The sequence below is a fragment of the Argentina silus genome (assembly GCF_951799395.1).
Source record: "Argentina silus genome assembly, chromosome: X".
NCBI classification, from domain to species: Eukaryota; Metazoa; Chordata; class Actinopteri; order Argentiniformes; family Argentinidae; genus Argentina; species Argentina silus.
In genome coordinates, this window is record NC_139653.1 from 26,781,102 (window position 1) to 26,801,177 (window position 20,076).

The 20,076-nt window shown below is 43.2% G+C and overlaps 2 protein-coding genes across 2 annotated transcripts in view; both read left to right on the forward strand.

The window, feature by feature from the left end:
* Window positions 1-2,026, forward strand: part of trip12 (thyroid hormone receptor interactor 12) — a 36,223-nt gene extending 34,197 nt beyond the window's left edge. The window contains exons 41-43 of the mRNA XM_083694849.1: window positions 42-136; window positions 1,257-1,360; window positions 1,485-2,026. Coding sequence (XP_083550975.1) covers window positions 42-136; window positions 1,257-1,360; window positions 1,485-1,681 — 396 coding nt within the window. The 3' untranslated portion in view covers window positions 1,682-2,026. The remainder of the gene's footprint in view (window positions 1-41; window positions 137-1,256; window positions 1,361-1,484) is intronic.
* An 8,644-nt stretch (window positions 2,027-10,670) lies between these two features.
* dner (delta/notch-like EGF repeat containing) overlaps window positions 10,671-20,076 on the forward strand; it is a 44,818-nt gene continuing 35,412 nt past the window's right edge. Inside the window, exon 1 of the mRNA XM_083696430.1 lies at window positions 10,671-11,193. Coding sequence (XP_083552556.1) covers window positions 10,882-11,193 — 312 coding nt within the window. The 5' untranslated portion in view covers window positions 10,671-10,881. The remainder of the gene's footprint in view (window positions 11,194-20,076) is intronic.

Below are 20,076 nucleotides of genomic sequence, written 5' to 3' on the forward strand. Positions count from 1 at the left end.
TATTGACTGTGATCCCTTCATCCTCTTCTCTGTTCTTATAGTTGGATCAGCTGCTGTGTGGCAGCAAATCAGAGACCTGGGACGTCAAGACTCTCATGGAGTGCTGTCGTCCTGACCATGGGTACACACATGACAGGTGAGTAACATGGAGTTTTGACAATACATTAGCCTTGACTGGCGATGCATTCATGCCCAGCCTGTTCCTGCAGTTCATTTGCTTGAGTAATGTGTTGCCATAGACCTGACTATGGAGTAGATGACAGACAGGGTGTCATGGAGGACTGGTATTGTCTCCCGGGTGGCTCAGTACAGAACCCCCGACCAACCTCAGATCTTGTTATGGATCCTCAGCCTGAGGGGTCTTACCCTGTCAGATGCTGACTGGTCCTATGTAGGTTGGTGTCGATTAGATTCACTCCGCTGTTAACGGTCTACATCACATAGTTCCTCCCATATCTTCCTCTACCCACCTCAGCTGAACTGAAAAATCTCCCCAAACCTAAAAACTGTACACCGAAGTGGGTAGTCTCTATGGTTAACGACCGCTCTAATCTTATGAGTGCCAGTTGGTGTGGTTGCGAATCAAGGGTTTATCGGTAAGGATAATTTACCCAAAGGAGGTAATAAGAGGCCAGATATAACCCTTCAGATCCTAAGATGTATTATGCACAGCAATCTATAATATTTTATGTTACCAGGAGGAGGTAAAAGGCTTATGAGGGATGGAATGACTAAAAATATAAAAATAATAAATAATAAAAAAAAATAAAGAATTAAAATTGTGAACTGTTCCTTTAAATGCAGGTTAAATTATTTAATGATGGCTTGTTATCACTACGAGGTCCAACCAGATATGTTGACCTGGAGTCATACACTACCTTTATAATTTCTTTTGTTAAGTTTTGCCTTTTGCACATACTTGAACTCATTTATCATTAACCTATTGTATATTTGACTCAACTTATCATAAATCAGTTACACACATTTGAATCAACTTATCAGTTACACACTTTTGAATCAACTTATCATTAATCAGTGGTTATACACTTTTGATTCAACTTGTCATCAATCAGTTACACCTCAAACTGGGTCATTTCATAGATCAAATCAAGGAAGGACACTTCTCCTCCATAGGCCATTCCTGCTGAGCTTAACTGGGTAACGTTGGGAATGGTGTTTAGGCCGGGAAAAGGCCATACTAATCTCACCCTCGGCGACAGTATCGGAGATGTCAATCTGTGTTCCTCTCCCCCCAGTCGTGCGGTGAGATTCCTGTTTGAGGTGCTCAGCAGTTTCGATGCAGAGCAGCAGAGACTCTTTCTGCAGTTTGTCACAGGAAGCCCCAGACTGCCTGTTGGAGGTGAGTGGTCTCACATTCCTTCATTCCTTCATACTCCACTCACAAGCTCATGTCAGTGTGCAGATAAAGGATTCAAACTTTCAGCAGTTTTTAAGTTGATCTTGATGCCTCCCCTTTCTCCCAGGTTTCCGGAGTCTAAACCCACCGTTGACCATTGTGCGGAAGACGTTCGAGTCGACAGAGAACCCGGACGACTTCCTCCCGTCGGTCATGACATGCGTGAACTACCTGAAGCTGCCCGACTACTCTAGCATCGAGATCATGCGCGAGAAACTGTTGATTGCGGCCCGTGAGGGCCAGCAATCATTCCACCTCTCCTGATCTCACAGTCTGTCACATTCAAATGCCTTCTACAGCAACTGACGAAATCATGACTTCCTTTTTTTTTGTAATCACCTACATCAAGGCAATGTGTACAGCCTTCTTGTTAGAGAAAGCAGCTTGCAGAAATTTAAAGACTTGAGATATATATTTGCTGCCCCCGTCTCTCCTACAAATGGAAAGGCATTACATGACTCACAGAACTTAAAAAAAAATTCAGAGAAAAACTTATATCAGTAGTTGAGTAATGTAAAAAAAACAAAAAAAGATGAAAAGAAAAAGACGAAAAAAAACTGGGTGACATTTTAAATTGCATTGCTGTGTGATATATATAAAAAAGGGATGTTTCCTCTCCAGAGTGGTGAATGATGTCACTTTGTGGTGGGGGGGGGTGGGGGGGGGGGGGGGGGGGGGGGTGGTCGTCCATTGAGCAAGCTAGGTTCACTTTAGCTCCAAAGATCATTTGTACAGACAAATTTGCAGACTTTGCTCATTCTACACATTTGATAGAATAGCTCTTTGTTCTCATGTCTCTTTCCCTTCAGTTTCTGTTTGCATTCTGTTCTGTATTATATGGCCCCTGTTTGTGTGTTGCTTTTTGGTTCTGCTTTCCCCCCTTTGTGTGTTTTGCTTAAATTTGTTATAACGAGAGTTGCAGTTGGTTGAATGCGGGTAGTGAAGAGAGCGTAGTATCTATTTTTTTTTTTTTTGTCTTTTTTTGTCTTTCTTTTTTCTTTTTTTTTTTAACCGAAGTTGAAATTGTGTTCTGGCCTACAATTACAAAGAGCATCAGCTCAAATGTTGAAGAGTTATAGCCAGTGTTGGATAAGTAAACTTTATTTTGCTCTTGCTTTGATAGTAGTGTCTCTGCTGGACCCTGCAGGAGGTGGAGTGTGCTCTGGGCATACTGATTGGCTAGGCCAAGCTCGGAGTACCCATATTGTAGCTGAGCATAGCATTTGGCAGGTCTCATTTTATCGTTTCATGGCCAGATAGCATTTCAAGTTCATTTATTAAATAAAGTATATGCAGTTTCACACCCGGTTTCAGGTGGGGATGTCTGCTTTACCTTTTTATTTTTATTCTTTTTTTTTTTCTTTTTTTTTAATTGTCCTTTTTTTTCTCTCTGTAGTTCATTTTTTGCACTGCTGGCTTGGAACAAACCGTGGTGTGTGCCTGCAGTCTGTGGCCAGCGGAGGGCGCCACTGTATGCTCTTCTGGCCCAATCGTTCATGTGCTGGTTTCTAAGATCTGCAATAATTTACTGCATCAGGTTCATGTTTTTACCTGAACATAAATAAAGTAACTGTTTGACTCATCTGTGTTCTCCTTTTATTTATCCTCTAGTTTTTTATTCAGTTTGTTTCATCTTCCTGTGAACAGGATCATCTGAGGGAAGGTTAATGGGAATGCTGAAGAATAAATGCATACCTGTTCCCTTTCCCTGTACAGAAATGTGTCTGTTTATGAGCCATATAGGAAGCAAAGCCAGACTGAACTCAACAGGGTCTGCTGTGCTTCAGGTTTGTATGACATGAACATGGATTATAGCTACATCCATACTACTCTCTCAGTTGGATTTGAGTAATAAGCATGCGTCTTGCCAACGTTGGCATCGGTCGCATAGTGACAGCTGAAAGCCATTCTTGTACCAGCGTTTGTATGATATTTGCATCTGTTGGCATCAGACGCATGAAATATATTAGGTGAAACTTCTAAATAAATGCTGTGAATTTGAACATATCGTGCCAATTTGCGGTGATGTATGACCACAGTCAATAATCATTAAAAAGAGAAAAAAGACAATCAAATAAAACACTTTTAAAAACCTGCTTTTTATAATAGCTTGATGAGCTTATCACACAAGTCAATGAGAGCATTACGAGTAAACTATTAAGGAGAGGATTAATTACCTTTTACTGTAGGCTACCTACTATTTAACACCTAAAGATACAGTAAAAAAAAAAAAAAAAAAAGCAGATGTTGATCTTAAATGTAATGTCCTATATAATGGGGAGTTAGTACTGTCTTTGCAATGCCTTTGTTTCTCATAATAGAATGTTTACTAATTATTATTATTATTATCGTGATATCAACATCATCAAGTGGCCCACAGCAGTGGCTCAGAAATATCAGGTGATTACAAAGTGTAATGATAATAAATATTGTATTCATTTAGCATAATCCACTCGTCTCCATATAAGATTACATTGACCAGTAGGCTAAATATGTTTTCATTGTAATAATTAGCATTTCCCCATGTAATGTTATTTGCTTGAGATATTAAACAAACAGTTCCACGGAAAATATTTAGCTGTCATATTTTAGCGCCTCATATTCAGTTGGTTTATCGTGACGGACGAGTTCCGAGGGAATTTCGGAGGGGCTAGACTTGCATAGCCATAACCTCCAAATCGCCTTGTTCTCTCGCCTCATTTCAATAAGGTGTAATTGCAGACCGCAATTCGGGAGGAGGCGGTAGCTGCAGCACAAGATGGCGACCAGAGTATGGGCGTGTGTAAAGAAGTAGGAGTGTCGACAGAAATAGGCGTTTCGAAAGCAAGCAGCTAATTGGTTAGATATTACAGCTCCACCTAACATCTCTGCAAGATCAGAGACGACACTCATGTCACAATAATAATAATAATAATAATAATAATAATAATAATAATAATAATAATAATGAAACAGATCGTTTTGCAAAAAGAGTAACACATATTCACTGACTGTGTGCAGTCAACAGCTTCACTAGTTGTAATGCACGCATTGAAAACTTCTCTCGTTTTTGTTAAATCGTCAAAATCAATACGACCACCTCAACAAGTAAAAACGCATTTATAAACACACATCCACGCCTACCTCCTTGAGAGTATGCAAATCAATCAATCAATCAACACACAAATATACTGTATATGTTGCACTATAAGACTCCATGTGGGTGAACTGAGGGTGGATGGCGTGGGGTTGGGGGGGTTACATCTTTATCAAAGGCTCTGGTTATATCGGTTGCACTATAACACTCCATTTCGGTAAGCTGGGGGTGAAGGAGAAGAGTGACTGTGGCTGTGGAAAGAGAGGGCTGGGATAGCTGGTATATCGGTTGCACTATTATACTCCATTTACAGTGGCTTCGTAATGTATTCAGACCCCATTACTTTTTCCACATTTTGTTGTGTTATAGACTCAATTTAAAATTGATTACATTTATTTTTTGCCATCAATCCACACACAATACCCCAGAATGACAAAGCGAAATACGTTTTTTAAGATTTCAATAAATTTATAAAAATTGAAATGCAGAAATACCTCATGTACATAAGTATTCAGACCCTTTGCTATGACACTCTTAAAATTAGCTAAAATGCAAAAATGTCATCAACAAATCACTCAATAAGTTGAATTGAGTCCATCTTAATGCAAGGATAATAGTTCATGTAATTTTGGAATTAATATCTTTGTTTTTATAGTGTCTCTGATATGCATAGGAATCTGTTACACACACTAAACTTAATTTCTTACCGTACTGGCTATATCAATACAGAACCAGTATTGTGTAACCTATAAAATTCGCATCTGTAGTCAGATATTTTGTGTAAGAAAATCTGTCTCATTAACAAGCTGTTTCACAAATCAACAATATGTCATGTTAAGGTCTGGATGAACATTTTTCTTCATTTACATGTTCTCCTTCACTCTCTTTTATTAAGGGGCACTACATCTTTGCCGGGGAAGACATGTTTACTGTGCACTCGCTATCATTGCACTGTTATGTTGGGTGCAGGGTGTCGTCTGACGTGCTAGTCTTGCTGTGCAGACATGGGCATCGAGTTGTGATGCATCTCCTCTATTTGTTATTTTGGGGTCTTAACTACTTGGTTCAGAGCATGGTTGTGGGGGGACATGCAGCGTTCGGCCTGTAGAGGGAGCTACAGGACCGTGGCCAGGGTTATGTCGGCGAGGCTCCGTTGCACACCTGTTGCAAATGAAGCCTCGTTGACTAAATGGTTTAATATGTGTGTGCCTCTGTTTGGCAGGGAAAAGGAGGGCGACTGGAAAGTCGCCGAGTGTTTTGGTTTTGGAGGGCTGAAAAGCCAAAGTATTACGAACGTGATAAATAAACGGGACATTCCCTCACCAACACGCTGCGTCTGCCTCTCTGTGTACAACGGACATTGTTACATTGGTGCCCAACCTGGGACACAGAGATGGAGGCGTTAAGCACGGCCATCGGAAAGATGGCCCTCATTTTGGAACAGCAGGCCCACCTCCAGCACGAGCAGCAGTCCGCGATGGGAGAGATGGCGACGGCGAGGGCTGAGGACCGTGCCCTCCTCCGGGAGCTCGTTGGGGCCATCAAAGCGCGGCCGGCGCCCGGCTCGCCACAATGTCCCCCCAAGGTACACCTCCAGAAGATGGGGGACCTGGACGACCCGGAGGCGTTCCTGGCGGTGTTCGAGGGGACGGCGAGGATCTCGGGGTGGCCGGACGGTGAGTGGGCGTACCATCTGCTGCCCCTCCTGTCGGGCGAGGCGCAGCTCGCTGCCCACAGTCTGCCAACGGCCGCCCAGCAGGACTATCCCTCCCTCGCCCGATAGATAGAAGAAACAAAAGAAATGGCCACGGTCCAATGGTGAGCATCAATGGGTGTTTTGTGATATCAAGCAATGCCCATATTAAGAACCGCTCCGGATTGCGGCCTGCAATTACACCCATATCCAACTTTTGGTGGTCTGTGGAATTTTAGATGAGCAGATCTAGCTTAGATTGAACTGGACGGAGCGATGGGAGAATGTGCTCACAATTTCATTGGATGTTACATTCCAAGAACCCCCCCCAACAGACCCGTAGAATGGTTGTTTGTTGTTAGGTGCTTCATCTTTTCTGACAAGGTAGAGATTTTGCAGAGAGTTGATGCCTATGTTAGTTTATAACATTGAAGAAAATGGAAGATAACCTGAAGGAAAAACTGGAACAATTCTGTATTTTTCTCTGCCCAAGCAAGGTATTTTATTTTTGTTTAACATGAGGCATCATTTCAAACGAGTTTCCACCCCTTTTTAGCTACTTTCTGCAAAGGACAAGCCTGGTCTCAACCAGAGTGGTATATTAAAAGAGCGGCATCAGCATTGAAATTACTGAAGGTATGGTCAATTTCTATAGCAAATAAAGAGGGAACATTCCACATGGAACAGGACAAGGAGGCCAATTGTGGATGTTCCATGGGAGGTCAGGTTGATGTAGAGAGGGAGTAGGACCGACAGATGGAATGAGGTTGATTTGTGAGGGGAGTGAAGTGGAGAGGTTCTTGGAGGTTACATGGGGGGGATTGGAGCTTGGAGGAAGCAGATAACCAGAGCATGAAAAACAGGAAATAGTAAATAAGGAGTGCAGGGGGTGATGTAAACATAACCAATTGTGGATATTCTATGTGGGACAGGACAAAGAAGCTAAGAGTGGGTTATGGAAACCAAATACACATATTCCATGAGAAAACAGGATAAGGGATAGAGGGAGTGATGATTATGAAGACTCTAATAAACACATGCAGTTGGGAGGTGAAGAAAAGGTCATCAGTACCAGGCACTAGAATCACAGTAATAAATATATGAGCTCACGACCAATGTTGAAGTTAACACGAGAACTATCTTTAGAAATGGGAGGGGAAACCAGGCTGTGACGAGGTATAGGAACTGAGTGAATGATATTGGTGGCTACAGCCAGGAAGTGTGAATGATTTGCATATGGGGAATGGAACCTAAATTTGGACTATATAAAGATGGTGGATTGGGAGAACAACGAGAACTACTTCGCGAACCAGTTCGGCTTTTATTACTTGTGAATAATAATCTCTGAATAAACCATCAGCTCTAGTCTTTGGCATTTTAACTTGGCAAGTATTTTAACTTGGAATTCCATCACAAAGGCTTGATAATTCCTAACGTTTGAACTTACGCCAGATGCGTTCAGCCAATGAATGAAGGCAAAGAGGACAAGTTTATTGAGAGCGGAGCTCTACATAAACAGCTGCAGCACGGTTTGACAACATTGTGACTTTTATCAGTATTATTCTATTTTTTGTAAGAAAATTAGCCTTGTCAAGCAATTCCTTTTAGATTTCCAGAATGGACAGGGTTGACAAGATCACTCCTCACTGTTAAAAATTAGGTAAATGGCTATGTAGCTAGCCAAAGTAAACTAGGCATTCATGAGGTTGTTAAGGTCACAGCTAATGAACCCAGACGCGGAACACAGAGTCAGAACACAAATATAAAATAATAGGCTATTTAATGAGGGAATAGCAGGGAATGGGAAAATCAGGGTGGTATGGCAAATGGGGTAGGGCAGGCAGACAGACAGACAGACAGACAGGACAGGCGGGGCACGTAGACTAGGCAGGCAGGGCAGGTGGGCAAGCGGGCAAGCGGGCTGACAGGTGGATAACCGGATCGAGGTCCTGGAGCATAAATAGATAATGATCAAACTGAGTACTAAGACACTCACAGGACTTTAGAATCAATATGAGACTTATCGACCGAGACTAACTTGGAAACAACAAACAACTATCTGGCGAAGAGTGGATGGGAAGCCGGGGTTTAAATACAGCGAGGTGATGAACAGATGACCAACAGGTGAGCAGAACGAGCAGGTGGAGATGATGAGTGACAGGGAACTGGAGCCTGGCCACGCCCACACACAACACAACACAAACAGACAGACAAAGACAGACAGGAGCGAGGGAGGCACTGGCACAGACTAGGTGGAAGTGGAGGGTGTGACAGAGGTAATGTAGCTACTGTATCTAGCCTGCAATGACAGCTGATGTGTTGAATGTACATGTTTGAGAACAAGAGTACAATTATTATCACCATAGTATCACAATGTTATGTTAAAGGTAATCGTAAAGTTTAGTCCAGTTCTGAAAAAAACTTTGTTTGTTGTTTTGCTATTTCCTAGATAGCAAGCATACGTCTTATCCTTAGGGTTTGTTTTAGAGTCAGAATCAGGGTTTGGGCTGTAGCTAGTTTTAGAGCCGGAGCTAGGGTAGGGCAGAAGGGATAGGGTTAGGGTTATCCCTCTGATGCCAAGACAGCCAATAATATTGGTTTCTACAGATTAACTGATTCCTCACTTACGTTTCAGTAAGAACAAAAAGACTCCTCCCCAGTGAATACCAGCATTGTGGAATGTAAGAATATTTGGACATTCAGCAAAATTAACGTCATTCATGTGTTTCACCCTTTGACATTCAAGCCACTGATCTGACCACAGACTAGATTCAAGATTCAAGATTCAAAGTGTTTATTATCATATGCACAGTAGAAAACATGTTTCCCTGTACAATGAAATTCTTGCTTTGCTGTCCGCAGAATGCCAACCAATGTAAAATGTACAATACTAAAAAATATACAATATATACTAAACAAAATGTACAAGATAACAAAATTTAAGGCAGCATGTGATAATAAAAAAGCAACAATAATAATAATAAAACAGTGCAAATGTAAGCAGTGCAATTATGCATGTGCAAACTGAAAATTTAACAGTCGGGTTCAGTTATATGAGGTAGTCCATGATTATAATCTCCTATGCGTTGTTTAGGAGCCTGATGGCAGTGGGAAAGAAGGAGTTCCTGCATTTAACACTTCTGTACCTCCGGCCTGAGGGTAGAAGTGTGAACAGTCCATGCTGGGGGTGGGTGGGGTCCTTGAGGATGGAAGCGGCTCTCCTGTGGACTCTGCGGTGGTAGATGCTCTGCTGAGAGAGCAGTGGAGTCCTGGTGATTTTCTCAGCGGTCTTCACCACTCTCTGCAGGCGTCTGCGGTCCATAACAGTAGTGCTGCCGTACCACACAGTGATACAGTTGGTTAGGATGCTCTCAACAATGCAGCTGTAGAAGTTGCTGAGGATCTTGGGCGACATGCCAAACTTCCTCAGCCTCCTCAGAAAGTACAGCCGCTGTTGGGCCTTCTTAACCAGCTGTGTGGTGTTAAGTGTCCAGGTGAGGTCCTCGCTGATGTGGACGCCCAGGTATTTGAGGCTGCTCACCCTCTCTCCTTCGAGTTCCCGGATGTACAGTGGCCGATGAGGTCCCCTCTTCTTCCTCATGTCCACTATCATCTCCTTTGTCTTGTCCGTATTGAGGGTGAGGTTGTTGTCCTCACACCATGCTACCAGACTGGCCACCTCCCTCCTGTAAGCCGCTTCGTCCCCGCCAGTGATGCATCCTATCACTGCGGTGTCGTCCGCAAACTTTAGGATGTTGTTGTCCTTGTGGGAGGCGACACAGTCGTGGGTGAACAGGGTGTAGAGGATGGGGCTGAGGACGCATCCCTGTGGATTGCCAACATTTGTAATAATGCTAAGGGGGGTCATCCTCAATCAAGCCAGGTATCTCGGATAACTCATACAGTAATTCTTCTTGAACTCATACAGTAATTCTTCTTGAATGACATAGACATGTTTGAACTGATATCCAGTTGAGTTTTGTTGTGTTTCACAGTTTATACATTGTTATGGTGCATGGTTCCATTGCATCAAAGAAATCCAGTTAATTAGTTTAATTATAGGGCTCTAAGTAAATGGATTGGTTTTATTGTTGATCTTGGAAATCTTGGCTTCTGTTTCTGCATTTGTGTGCATAATGTTGCTGACAAGACAAGCTAATCTTCTAGCCAAAGCTGTGGAGGATTTTCTGTCTCCCCAGCTGATTGCTCCCACTCCCTGCAGGAACTGGATGCCAGCTCCAAGGAGAGGTTATGAATGATGAGATTCTAAATGAGGTCCACATGAGGTCCACACTGGATCCCGTCACTGTGTGTGTGTGTGTGTGTGTGTGTGTGTGTGTGTGTGTGTGTGTGTGTGTGTGTGTGTGAGTGAGAGAGAGAGAGAGAGAGAGAGAGAGAAAGAAAGAGGTTGGGGGAGGGGGTGTGGTGTCGTCACCTGTCGTCACTAGGAATCAGAGGCTGAAAGCGAGCGGGAGCCAGCTCCCCTCCTCAGTCTCCCCGTCAGCCAGTCTGCTCTTTCAGTTGCACTGCACACAGCCAGTGTTCAGCATCGTACCAGCCTGCCTCTCACCCACTCACACACACACTCACACACACACACACACTCACTCAGACAGCAGAGAAAGCAGCAGACACAGCTACAGTAAGAGCACCAAGAGGGAGAGAAAAAGAAGGCATATCAGAGGGGAAGAGAGGATGAGTTCATGCAGTGTGGTGGTGTCTGCCCGCTGGCCCATGCCAATGCAGCGCCCCATGTGCCTCCTCCTGCTGCTGCTGAGTGCTGGGGGTGGGGGTCTGTCCTCCCCCCTCAACCCTGCTCCGGGCACACCTGCCCCAGCTGATCCCACCCAGGCCACACCTCCCCCTGACCCCTGCGAGGGACAGCCCTGTCTCAACGGAGGCTCCTGCTCTGCCCAGCCCATGGACTCAGAGACAAGGGACACTCTGCCCAACACCTGGGCATATAACTGTACCTGCACATCTCGTTTCACTGGACGCAATTGTGAGGTGAGGCCACAGTCTACTTCCATCAGCCTGCTTTTATTTCTTATGGTTAGACAGTTCAGTTTATGTATATATAACGGTGCTTGTGACTGTACTCTCTTTCCTTTGGAGATGATTTTTAATGAGAGCATGTGCTGTTATTGAGACGTGAGGAGAGGAGTGCTGCGTTGTTATGGCAACAGGAGAGAGGAGTAGCAGCACCGAGCTGTGCATTCCAATAAGTCCTTAAAACACAATTACTTTCACCTTAACTTGCCCCTGAAAACATGCCGTTTACCTTAATATAAATTAAGAGGTCCTTAAAGGTCCCCCTTTATTTCAGTTGCACGTCAGATCCCTTATTTATTCATTTAGGTACACGTATAGATCCCTGAATTGTGTTTTGAAGTGCATATTATGGGGTACAGTGGGCTTGCCCTTAATTATACCCTAATCAAATATAATGGCATAGATCATTTTTCTGTTGAAGTACACATTAAGGGTTGTACAACTGTTGAACTTCCCCTTAATGTATACCCTAATGGTTTCAGGCTTCAGTCGTAACCCTTAATCATGATTCCATGTAAATTCAGGGATGCAGTTCAGAATGGGCAAAAGAGTTCTAGAACTGTGAGAAACACGTGAGTGGAACATGCCATGGCTCCAAACAACTGTAATTATTTTTCAGTTAGGATAGCAAAGCTTGGCTAGCTATTTGAAGAATACATCCAATACTTGCCGAAAAACTACAATTTATTAACAAAAACGCTGGAAATATTATTTTGTAAAGCAACCAAGGTTGCTGTAAAGAGGTTGTTTCTGTCATCCTTTATTGTAGCTAGTGTCTTGTTCTGTTTTGTTCTAGCCACTGGGTTAGCTGGCTAGCATAATAGCCATAGATAGCTGGCTAGCTCTCTTGCTAAGCTTTGAACATGGTAAGATACTGTATTTTGTTAAATAAATAGCTAATGAGTGAATAAAATATGATGTGCTTTCAGTTTAATAGGTTCAGCAAATGCATATTGTGATGTTCCTTATATGATTTATAGCTGTCAGCTAGCGAAAGAGCAAGAACATATTCAGGGTTTTTCTCTGAAAAGCGTGATTTCACCCTTGTAATCCATGTTTAAGGGGTTTTGTAAGGGGTTTTACGCAGAAGGTGCCTTTAGTATAAGAAATTAAGTACACATTAAGGTACAAATTCAGGGGTTGGTTAGGTTTTACCCCAGTAATCTTTGTTTAAGGGGTTTTACTATCTTAAAAACCCCATGGTTTATAACACAGAAGATACTTAATTAGAAAAATTAACACAAGTTAAGGTACACATTAAGGGTTGGTTGTCAATTAAGGGGGCAATTACAGGGGTTTTAACCCTTTTAAAAAAACTGTTATCCATGTCTAAGGTTTTAAAAAAAAAAAAACTTAAGTACCTTAATATAAGAAATTAAGTACACGTTAAGGTACAAATTCAGGGTTTGTTGAATGTAGTCCTTCCTGTAATCCTTGTTTGAGGGGTTTTGTAAGGGGTTTTACTATCTAAAAAACCTGATGGTTTATAATGCAGAAGGTACAAGTTAAGGTACACATTCAGGGGTCAATCAGGGGTCATTTAAGGTGTATTTGGTGTTTTTAAGGGTGTTTTTCCTTTTTAAAAAACCTGTAATCCATGCATAAAACCCCTTTTTAGAAAAAAAAGAAAACCCTTTAAGGAAAATCGTTGGTTAAGGTTCCAATTGAAAGCATTAATAAGGATATTTTAAGGTGAGAGATTAAGGGAGTCTGTTTCCTAGTGCGAGATAGTATTTTAAGGCCTAATATTATGTTCACATTAAGCTTCTCAGTGGAAGTCTCACAGACAGAGTAGGTGTACTACAGTACATATGGTTAGGGTTAGGGTTAGGTGTACTACAGTACATACTGCTGTAATGTACACTAGCTGAGGGTAGTAGATTATCATCGGCTCCAGTAAAATACAACCTCCATTATGCTTTTGTGTTAACAATGACTCTGTACTGTAGAGTAAACATTAGTTTAAGTAGAGAAGAAACCATGGATTATCAAGGAGATGTTGGTCAATGAGGCAAGGGACTAAACTACACCAGGGGCATTGATCACGCCATTGACTGTATGTTATGAGCAACTAACTGCAATCAATTAATGTTATCAATATATTATGATTGATTATGGTTGTCCTTCAATTGGTTTACCATTACATCCCCCAGGTTTAGGGTTTTTTGGTAGATGGTTTGGTTGTGGCTGCCTTCACATTTGGACATTTGTGAACTTAAACTACTAGCCATCGCAAAATTAGAAGTGATGCGCTTGAAAAGGTGTGACATACTTGAATCCCAGTTACCGTGATGCTTTAGCCTGAGTGAAATTCCTGACATGGGTTTTACTGTGAAATATAGTATGCTTGTGTTCATGCTTTACACATCACCAGCAAGGATGATCTCAATAGCAGTAGTCTAGGACTATGTAGGATAACTTAAAGAAACGGCATGTCCCATTGTTGACTCAACTATTTGCTGCATGCTGAGTGGCTGTGAGTAATGGCTCTGACTCGTGCTGAGGTTTGAGAATGTACTAAAGAGGACAAATAATACCCTGCTGTCTATCAGCTCACTTTCATCAGAAGATATAAAAACAAAATGGGAGGACGGGATGGGCCTAGAGATCCCTGATGAAATTTGGGGAGAGAGCCTCAAACACATACATACATATTTCAACAATGCCAGGCACTGCTTGATCCAATTCAAAATCTTACACAGGCTCCATTACTCCAAAGTAAAGTTGCATAAGATATATCCTCAGGCGTCACCCATGTGTCCCACTGTCTATCTTCTGGTCTTATTATTTTTTGATACTGTCATGTTGTGGTCATTCTATTTTGTATACATTTATATACAAGAAACATGAGCTATAACCTAACCTGTACTGTAACCACATAACCTAACTGCTGTAATAAAAACACATAAAAAAAATACATTTAAAGAAAGGACAAAAAGGACAAACAGAGCTGCAGGAACGTCATACCATAGCACAGTGGCAAGGTGACTGAGAAACTCTGACAACACAACTCACAGGTGGCATCCTGCTGGTCTGGTGCAGGGGCTGTGTATGTGAAGACAAGAGGGCATGTAGAGATAAATCTACTGCTGTGTTTTGTTGGCAGAGGAGAATCAGCAGCGCAGTGGACCACTTAATGGAGCATTTAACCAGGGACCCTATCACTGTCTCCTTGGTTGTCCTGGTTTTCTCTCTCGGAATAGAACGGAGGGCATCTACAGTCCGTTACTGTCGCAGCCCGCCCCGCACCACAAAGTCCACCACAACCAGCCTATGAGAGGAAATCTATGGGGAGTCATTGATTTTCCCTCTCTTCCCCCTCTCTCTCTTTCTCCATGGCAACTGGAGCAGCAGTCAATATAGATTCAGTAAACGACCTGTTCGTTCGGCCACACTGGCTGTTTGCATTCCTCAGTGCGTCACACCACAGATGGACCTGGGATAGAGAGAGAGGGGAGGGGGGGTGGATAGGCATAATGAAGGAATTAACCAAACATAATATAAGGTATGAGTTGGAGGTGAGATTTGATCTAGGAGGATGTACTATTGGGATAGTGTCAGGGTCACTTAATCACCATCTCTCTCCCAGACCTGGCTCAGATTCATTATTGAAAGGCTTGTGCCCTCAGATAGATTCCACAAGCTCCTCTACAAAAAAGGTTGTATGTCAGGGAGTGTGTTGCACTCCATAAAGTCAAGTGGAGAGGGAGCATTTCTTGGTCTTTCTGCTTTATGAGAAGCTAAATAGTGGATTGTTCTGGGTTCACTTAATCTCTTGGACCCAGTGTTTAGTGTTTATGACTATGCCTCCATGAGGAATGTGGTCACTTACTTCCCATTATGCCTTGCGATGATCTAGTTTGTGCCGTGCATTCACCTAAAGGTTGTGTGGAGGGTTGGAGGAAATGGGTTTATCAAATGGGTTTACCATTGGGCTGCTTGAACTGTTTCAAGTGGCAGGTTATTCACAACCTGAGCTGTTCGTCATTAACGGGGGGGGGGGGGGGGGGGGGGGGGTCTGTGCTGAATGCTAATTTGAGTGAGGGGAAGAGGCTGTCAGAGTGGTGGTCAGTTTGTGTCTCTCTGGGCTGCTCGGCTGCTACAGATACAGCCTCATCCAATTAGGGGCAGCTCAATGCACATCGCCAGCCTTTGGTCTCAGAGCTGCTTTGATTTCCTGGCTTCTTAGGGAGTGGAGAGAGAGAGTCCACAAAGAATATGGTAATACATATCCACAGCTTCTTATCTCAATGCAGAGGGAGTTCTCATTAAAGTATTTATACGATAACTGCATTGCCATGGAGACCATGTTGCACAGGGAGCACTATAGCTTGTTGGTGGGATCAGCCATCTCCCTCCACTGGTCTCCTACATTACAGTCAGAACATCCTGTGTCTCCTTCTAGAATGAACATACTTAGTCCTCCTGTGATGTCTCATTCATAGATTTGTGTGACTCGGTTGAGATTGGTCTTCTCTGGGTAAAGCTGGTATTGGGTAGATAGGGAGTTCATATTTCTGGCATGGCTGGCTAAAGTGGTCAGGTTCATCCTGTAGGGATGTACCTTCTTTATGTCCAATCTTGTGTTTTGAATCCCAGTGGCCCCCAATTTTTTGCTGTGCTCTGTGGGGAGGGTCTGAGAGCTATAGTCTGCATGATAGAGAGATGCAGATTGACAGTTCAGAATGTAGTGCTGCAGACTGTCTCATCCGGTCAACCTCTGGTTTGTCCTGGTGAAAATAGATCCGCACAGAACATTCTAGAGTGTCCTCTGGGGGAATCTACTGTAGGCATCCCTCCCTCCTGACCTCTTTATCTCAAAATCTCACAATCTTATGGTCCCGCTTTTGGCACTCACCCATGATCAGTTTGGCATTTAGAAGCTCATATTTTGTTGATTTTCTTCTTATGTCCAGGTATAGTACAGCCCTAACCCTAACCCTAACCCACTAGAAAATTGTTATGCTGTGGATGTCACTAAAAGTGGTAATCCATACCTGTGTGGTTTTATTCCTTGGGCTACACACATTTTAGTTTTGAATCCCAGAATGTCACGATTGGTTTGACCTCACTTTTTTTTTTTTTTACAACACCCAAGGTTGAGGGGGACGCAACAAAACATTGCAAGAGGCTGCACAAAAAAAAACACTCATCTTTGATGCACCATGTCCTCCAATAAGACAAATAACCTTTTTTAGTCACTGTCACACTCCAAGATTCCAAAAATCACTGCAGAACCTCTCACATTTAGCGATTACCCTTGCCTCTTGCTGTAGCCCCGTTTGTGACTAGACTTACTACTTTTCACATTTGGATGTTCTAGAAGTCTTCTACGAGTAACCTTATGGATGTTCGGATTTGAAGACATTCGAGTAAAATCGCTTTGCATTAGCTTCTGCTCATTTTGTTTTTTGATAGGGTTACAGAATTTTTAGATAGGTTTACAGAATGACCTTGTCTCAGGCATTTTCCCGCTTTCAGTCAGCATTCCGAAAGATGCGACCGAAAGAAAACACTTGCACGTGCTATGGTTTCCCTCATCCAGCGTGAGAGGTTCTACACTACAGCCGACTCTTCCTCACTTTTCCCCCAGTATTTTGCCACACGTTTATTTGCTGGCCATGTGTTTCTGCTGGCCATGAGTTCCATGTAGCTGTATTTCTATGGAAATCAGTTCATAGACCCTCTCACATGACATGAGCGCCAACCAAAATGTCCAGAAATAATTGGCATGTCCAAACCGGATTGGAAGAATGGAACAGTCATTTATGGTGCATATTTGACCTGCTCACACTATGCAAGTATCAATCGACGTCCCGATCCTAGCCTAGGTTCTAAGGATTTCACCCTGATCATGAATTCGTCTGGGATGGACAAAAAGTGGCAAAATCATGTAGTGTGCACCTCTATATATTTATGTTGATGCCTTCTTGAATAGTCCATATTTCTCTGAAGAGGAAGCTGTTGGCTGATTGCATTGCTAATTTCCATATCACACATCACCTGCCCTTTTGATCTGAAACGGATGGGGGGAGCTGTGGGTGAAAGAGTCCCATGCATATGGATGTCTGAATATGGCCAATCTGGCTTTTATGACCAAGCTTAAGGCTGAATATGGCCAATCTGGCGCATATCAGCAAAAAAATTATTTGTATGAAATCTTAGGACCCAGATCATATGAAAAGCTACGAATGCAATTGAGCATATGTGAAAGGGACCATTTATACTGGCAGTTCAATAAGAAAGGCAGTTAACACCTCGACCCCAATCTCATCGTTGCTGGTTCAAATAGTGGTTGGGACACATTTTTGTTTGTTTGTGCTAATTCTTGTTGCTTCTGCTTAATGCTAATGCCTTCCCCTGACAACTTACCCTAACCGTAGCTACTCAAAGTTAATGCCTAATACTGCCTAACTGCCACACAAGTCGCATTCGTAGCTTTTTATACAAACCGGGTTATAAGATTTCTGCTTTTTGTATGAATACATTTACATTTTTGAAATTTAGCAGACGCCTTACAACAAGTATATTTGTCTAAAGTAAGTGAATCATCTATACATCAGTCATAATAATAAAAAAAAATATGCGAGCACCAGGGTCTTGAATCTGATGCAAGCTGCTACCGGGAGCAAGTGAAGGGTGTGAAGGAGGGGGGTGACGTGGGACAATTTGGGGACATTGAAGACGAGACAGACAGCAGCATTCTGGATTAGCTGCAGAGGTTTGATGGCGGAGGCGGGGAACCCGACCAAGAGTGTGCTACAGTAGTCAAGGCGGGAGATCACAAGTGCCTGGACCAAGAGTTGTGCTACTTCTCTCGTGAGGAATGGACGTATCCTTCTGTTGTTGTAGGGGAAGAATCTACAGGAGCGTGCTGTCGCTGTCATGTTCGCCATACAGGATAAGTGGTTGTCAAGGATCACCCCAAGATTCTTGGCTGTCTGGGAGGAGGCCATAGTGGAGTTCTCTACTGTGATGGAGAAGTCTTGGAGAGGGCAGGCTTTCCCAGGGAGGAAGAGCAGCTCAGTCTTGTTATGGTTGAGCTTGAGGTGGTCAGCTGACATCCAAGTGGAAATGTCTGCAAGACATGCAGACACACGTGTCGCCACCTGTGAGTCAGAGAAAGAGAGAAAGAGTTGAGTGTCATCTGCGTAGCAGTGGTAGGAGAAACCATATGAAGAAACTACCAAGCCAAGAGATTTGGTATAAAGGAGGAACAGTTAAGGGCCCTAGGGTGGAGCCCTGGGGGACCCCGGTGGTGAGGGCGCATGAAGAGGACAGCGACCCTCTCCACGTCACCTGGTAAGAGTGATCGGCCAGGTAGGATGCAAACCAGGAGAGTGCAGAGCCAGAGATGCCCAATTCTGAGAGGGTGGAGAGAAGGATCTGGTGGTTTACTGTGTCGAATGCAGCAGACAGGTAAAAAAAAATTAGAACAGAGGAGAGGGAGGAAGCGCGAGCAAAGTGGAGGGCCTCCGTGACAGCAAGGAGAGCAGTCTCAGTAGACTCTAGTGCCTAGCCTTAAAGCTGGATTCAATGTGAGGTCCTGTTGCTTATCTCTGGATACCTGATCTCTAGGTGAATGTTTGTCTAACACCGCAACAGTAACTAAGTCGGGTGGGGCATAATGAGATTTTGCAAATGGTCAATTGTCTTGTACAAAGGAGAACAGAGGAGAACTGAGAAGAATGATCAGGCAGAGAGTGATGGGAGACAGAAAGGCTGAGTATGAGAGTAGTGTTCCTGGTTGAGCGAAATAATGTTTCTGTTATGTGGCTGGTTTGCACTGGGTGTATACAGTAACATGACAGAGCTCCCTTACGCTGTACTGGCTACGCTGAGAGCAGTCTCTGTCCTGGATAGAGAAAGACCATGACACTTCACTCCCTGGTTTGTTTAGGTTGTCTTGCTGTCTGTCCTTAATGCTGTTTTTATCATTCATGGCCCAAGGCTTTACATCACAGCACAGGGCTGGGTGAAAAAACACTGCTGCTCTTACTCAGCAGTAATTCAGTATCCCCCATAGTCATTAGAATGTATGCCATCAGATTATTATCCTCACAAGGATGGATGTGATGTGACACAATAAGCATGTGTGTGTTGACGAATGGAATGGGAGTGTGTAAAGGATGGGGATTGAGAAGAGGATAGACTGATACTCCAAGCCAGTGTGTGTCATCATCTGTTCTTTTGCCCTTCATTCTTCCAGGAGGGGGTGTCTCTTAGCAACAGTGCAGTCATTTCCTGCTGTCTCCATGGAGTTATCATGTACACACATTCTTAAAAACACACACACACACACACACACACACACACACACACACTGAGTCGCAGTTTTAGTCAGCATTACTTGACAAGCAGTGTGTTAATGAGGTCATGCGGGATAAGAGCCGGTATGTTCTGTGTATTGAGGTATGTACTGAACATCTTCTCTGAGTCTCTCAGACAATAAACTGGAGCTTAATCCAAAAGGTCCCCACAGGAGCCAGAGCAGGAAGAGTGTATCTATTCTGGGGTGTTCAACAGAGTGATTAGCCATATTAGCAGCTGGGCCTCTGTATTGACAGTGAAGGGGGGGGCTGTGGATGCCTGGGGTTCTCGGTTGGGTGGGTTTGATCCTCTCTGGGACAACATCCCCTCCTGTAACGGAAGCCATCACTTTACCTCTGTAACATCCTGCTTTTACATAATCTTGAAGGGAAAGATACACTTGGAGTGTTGTAGAGTAAGTTAATCCAGAAATTTGTTTTGGTCATATATGAATTCTTCAGCATTCTTTGGCCCTTTGATATGTACTCGTAATGATGAGCTGCGGCTTATTGGTATTGACCAATAATT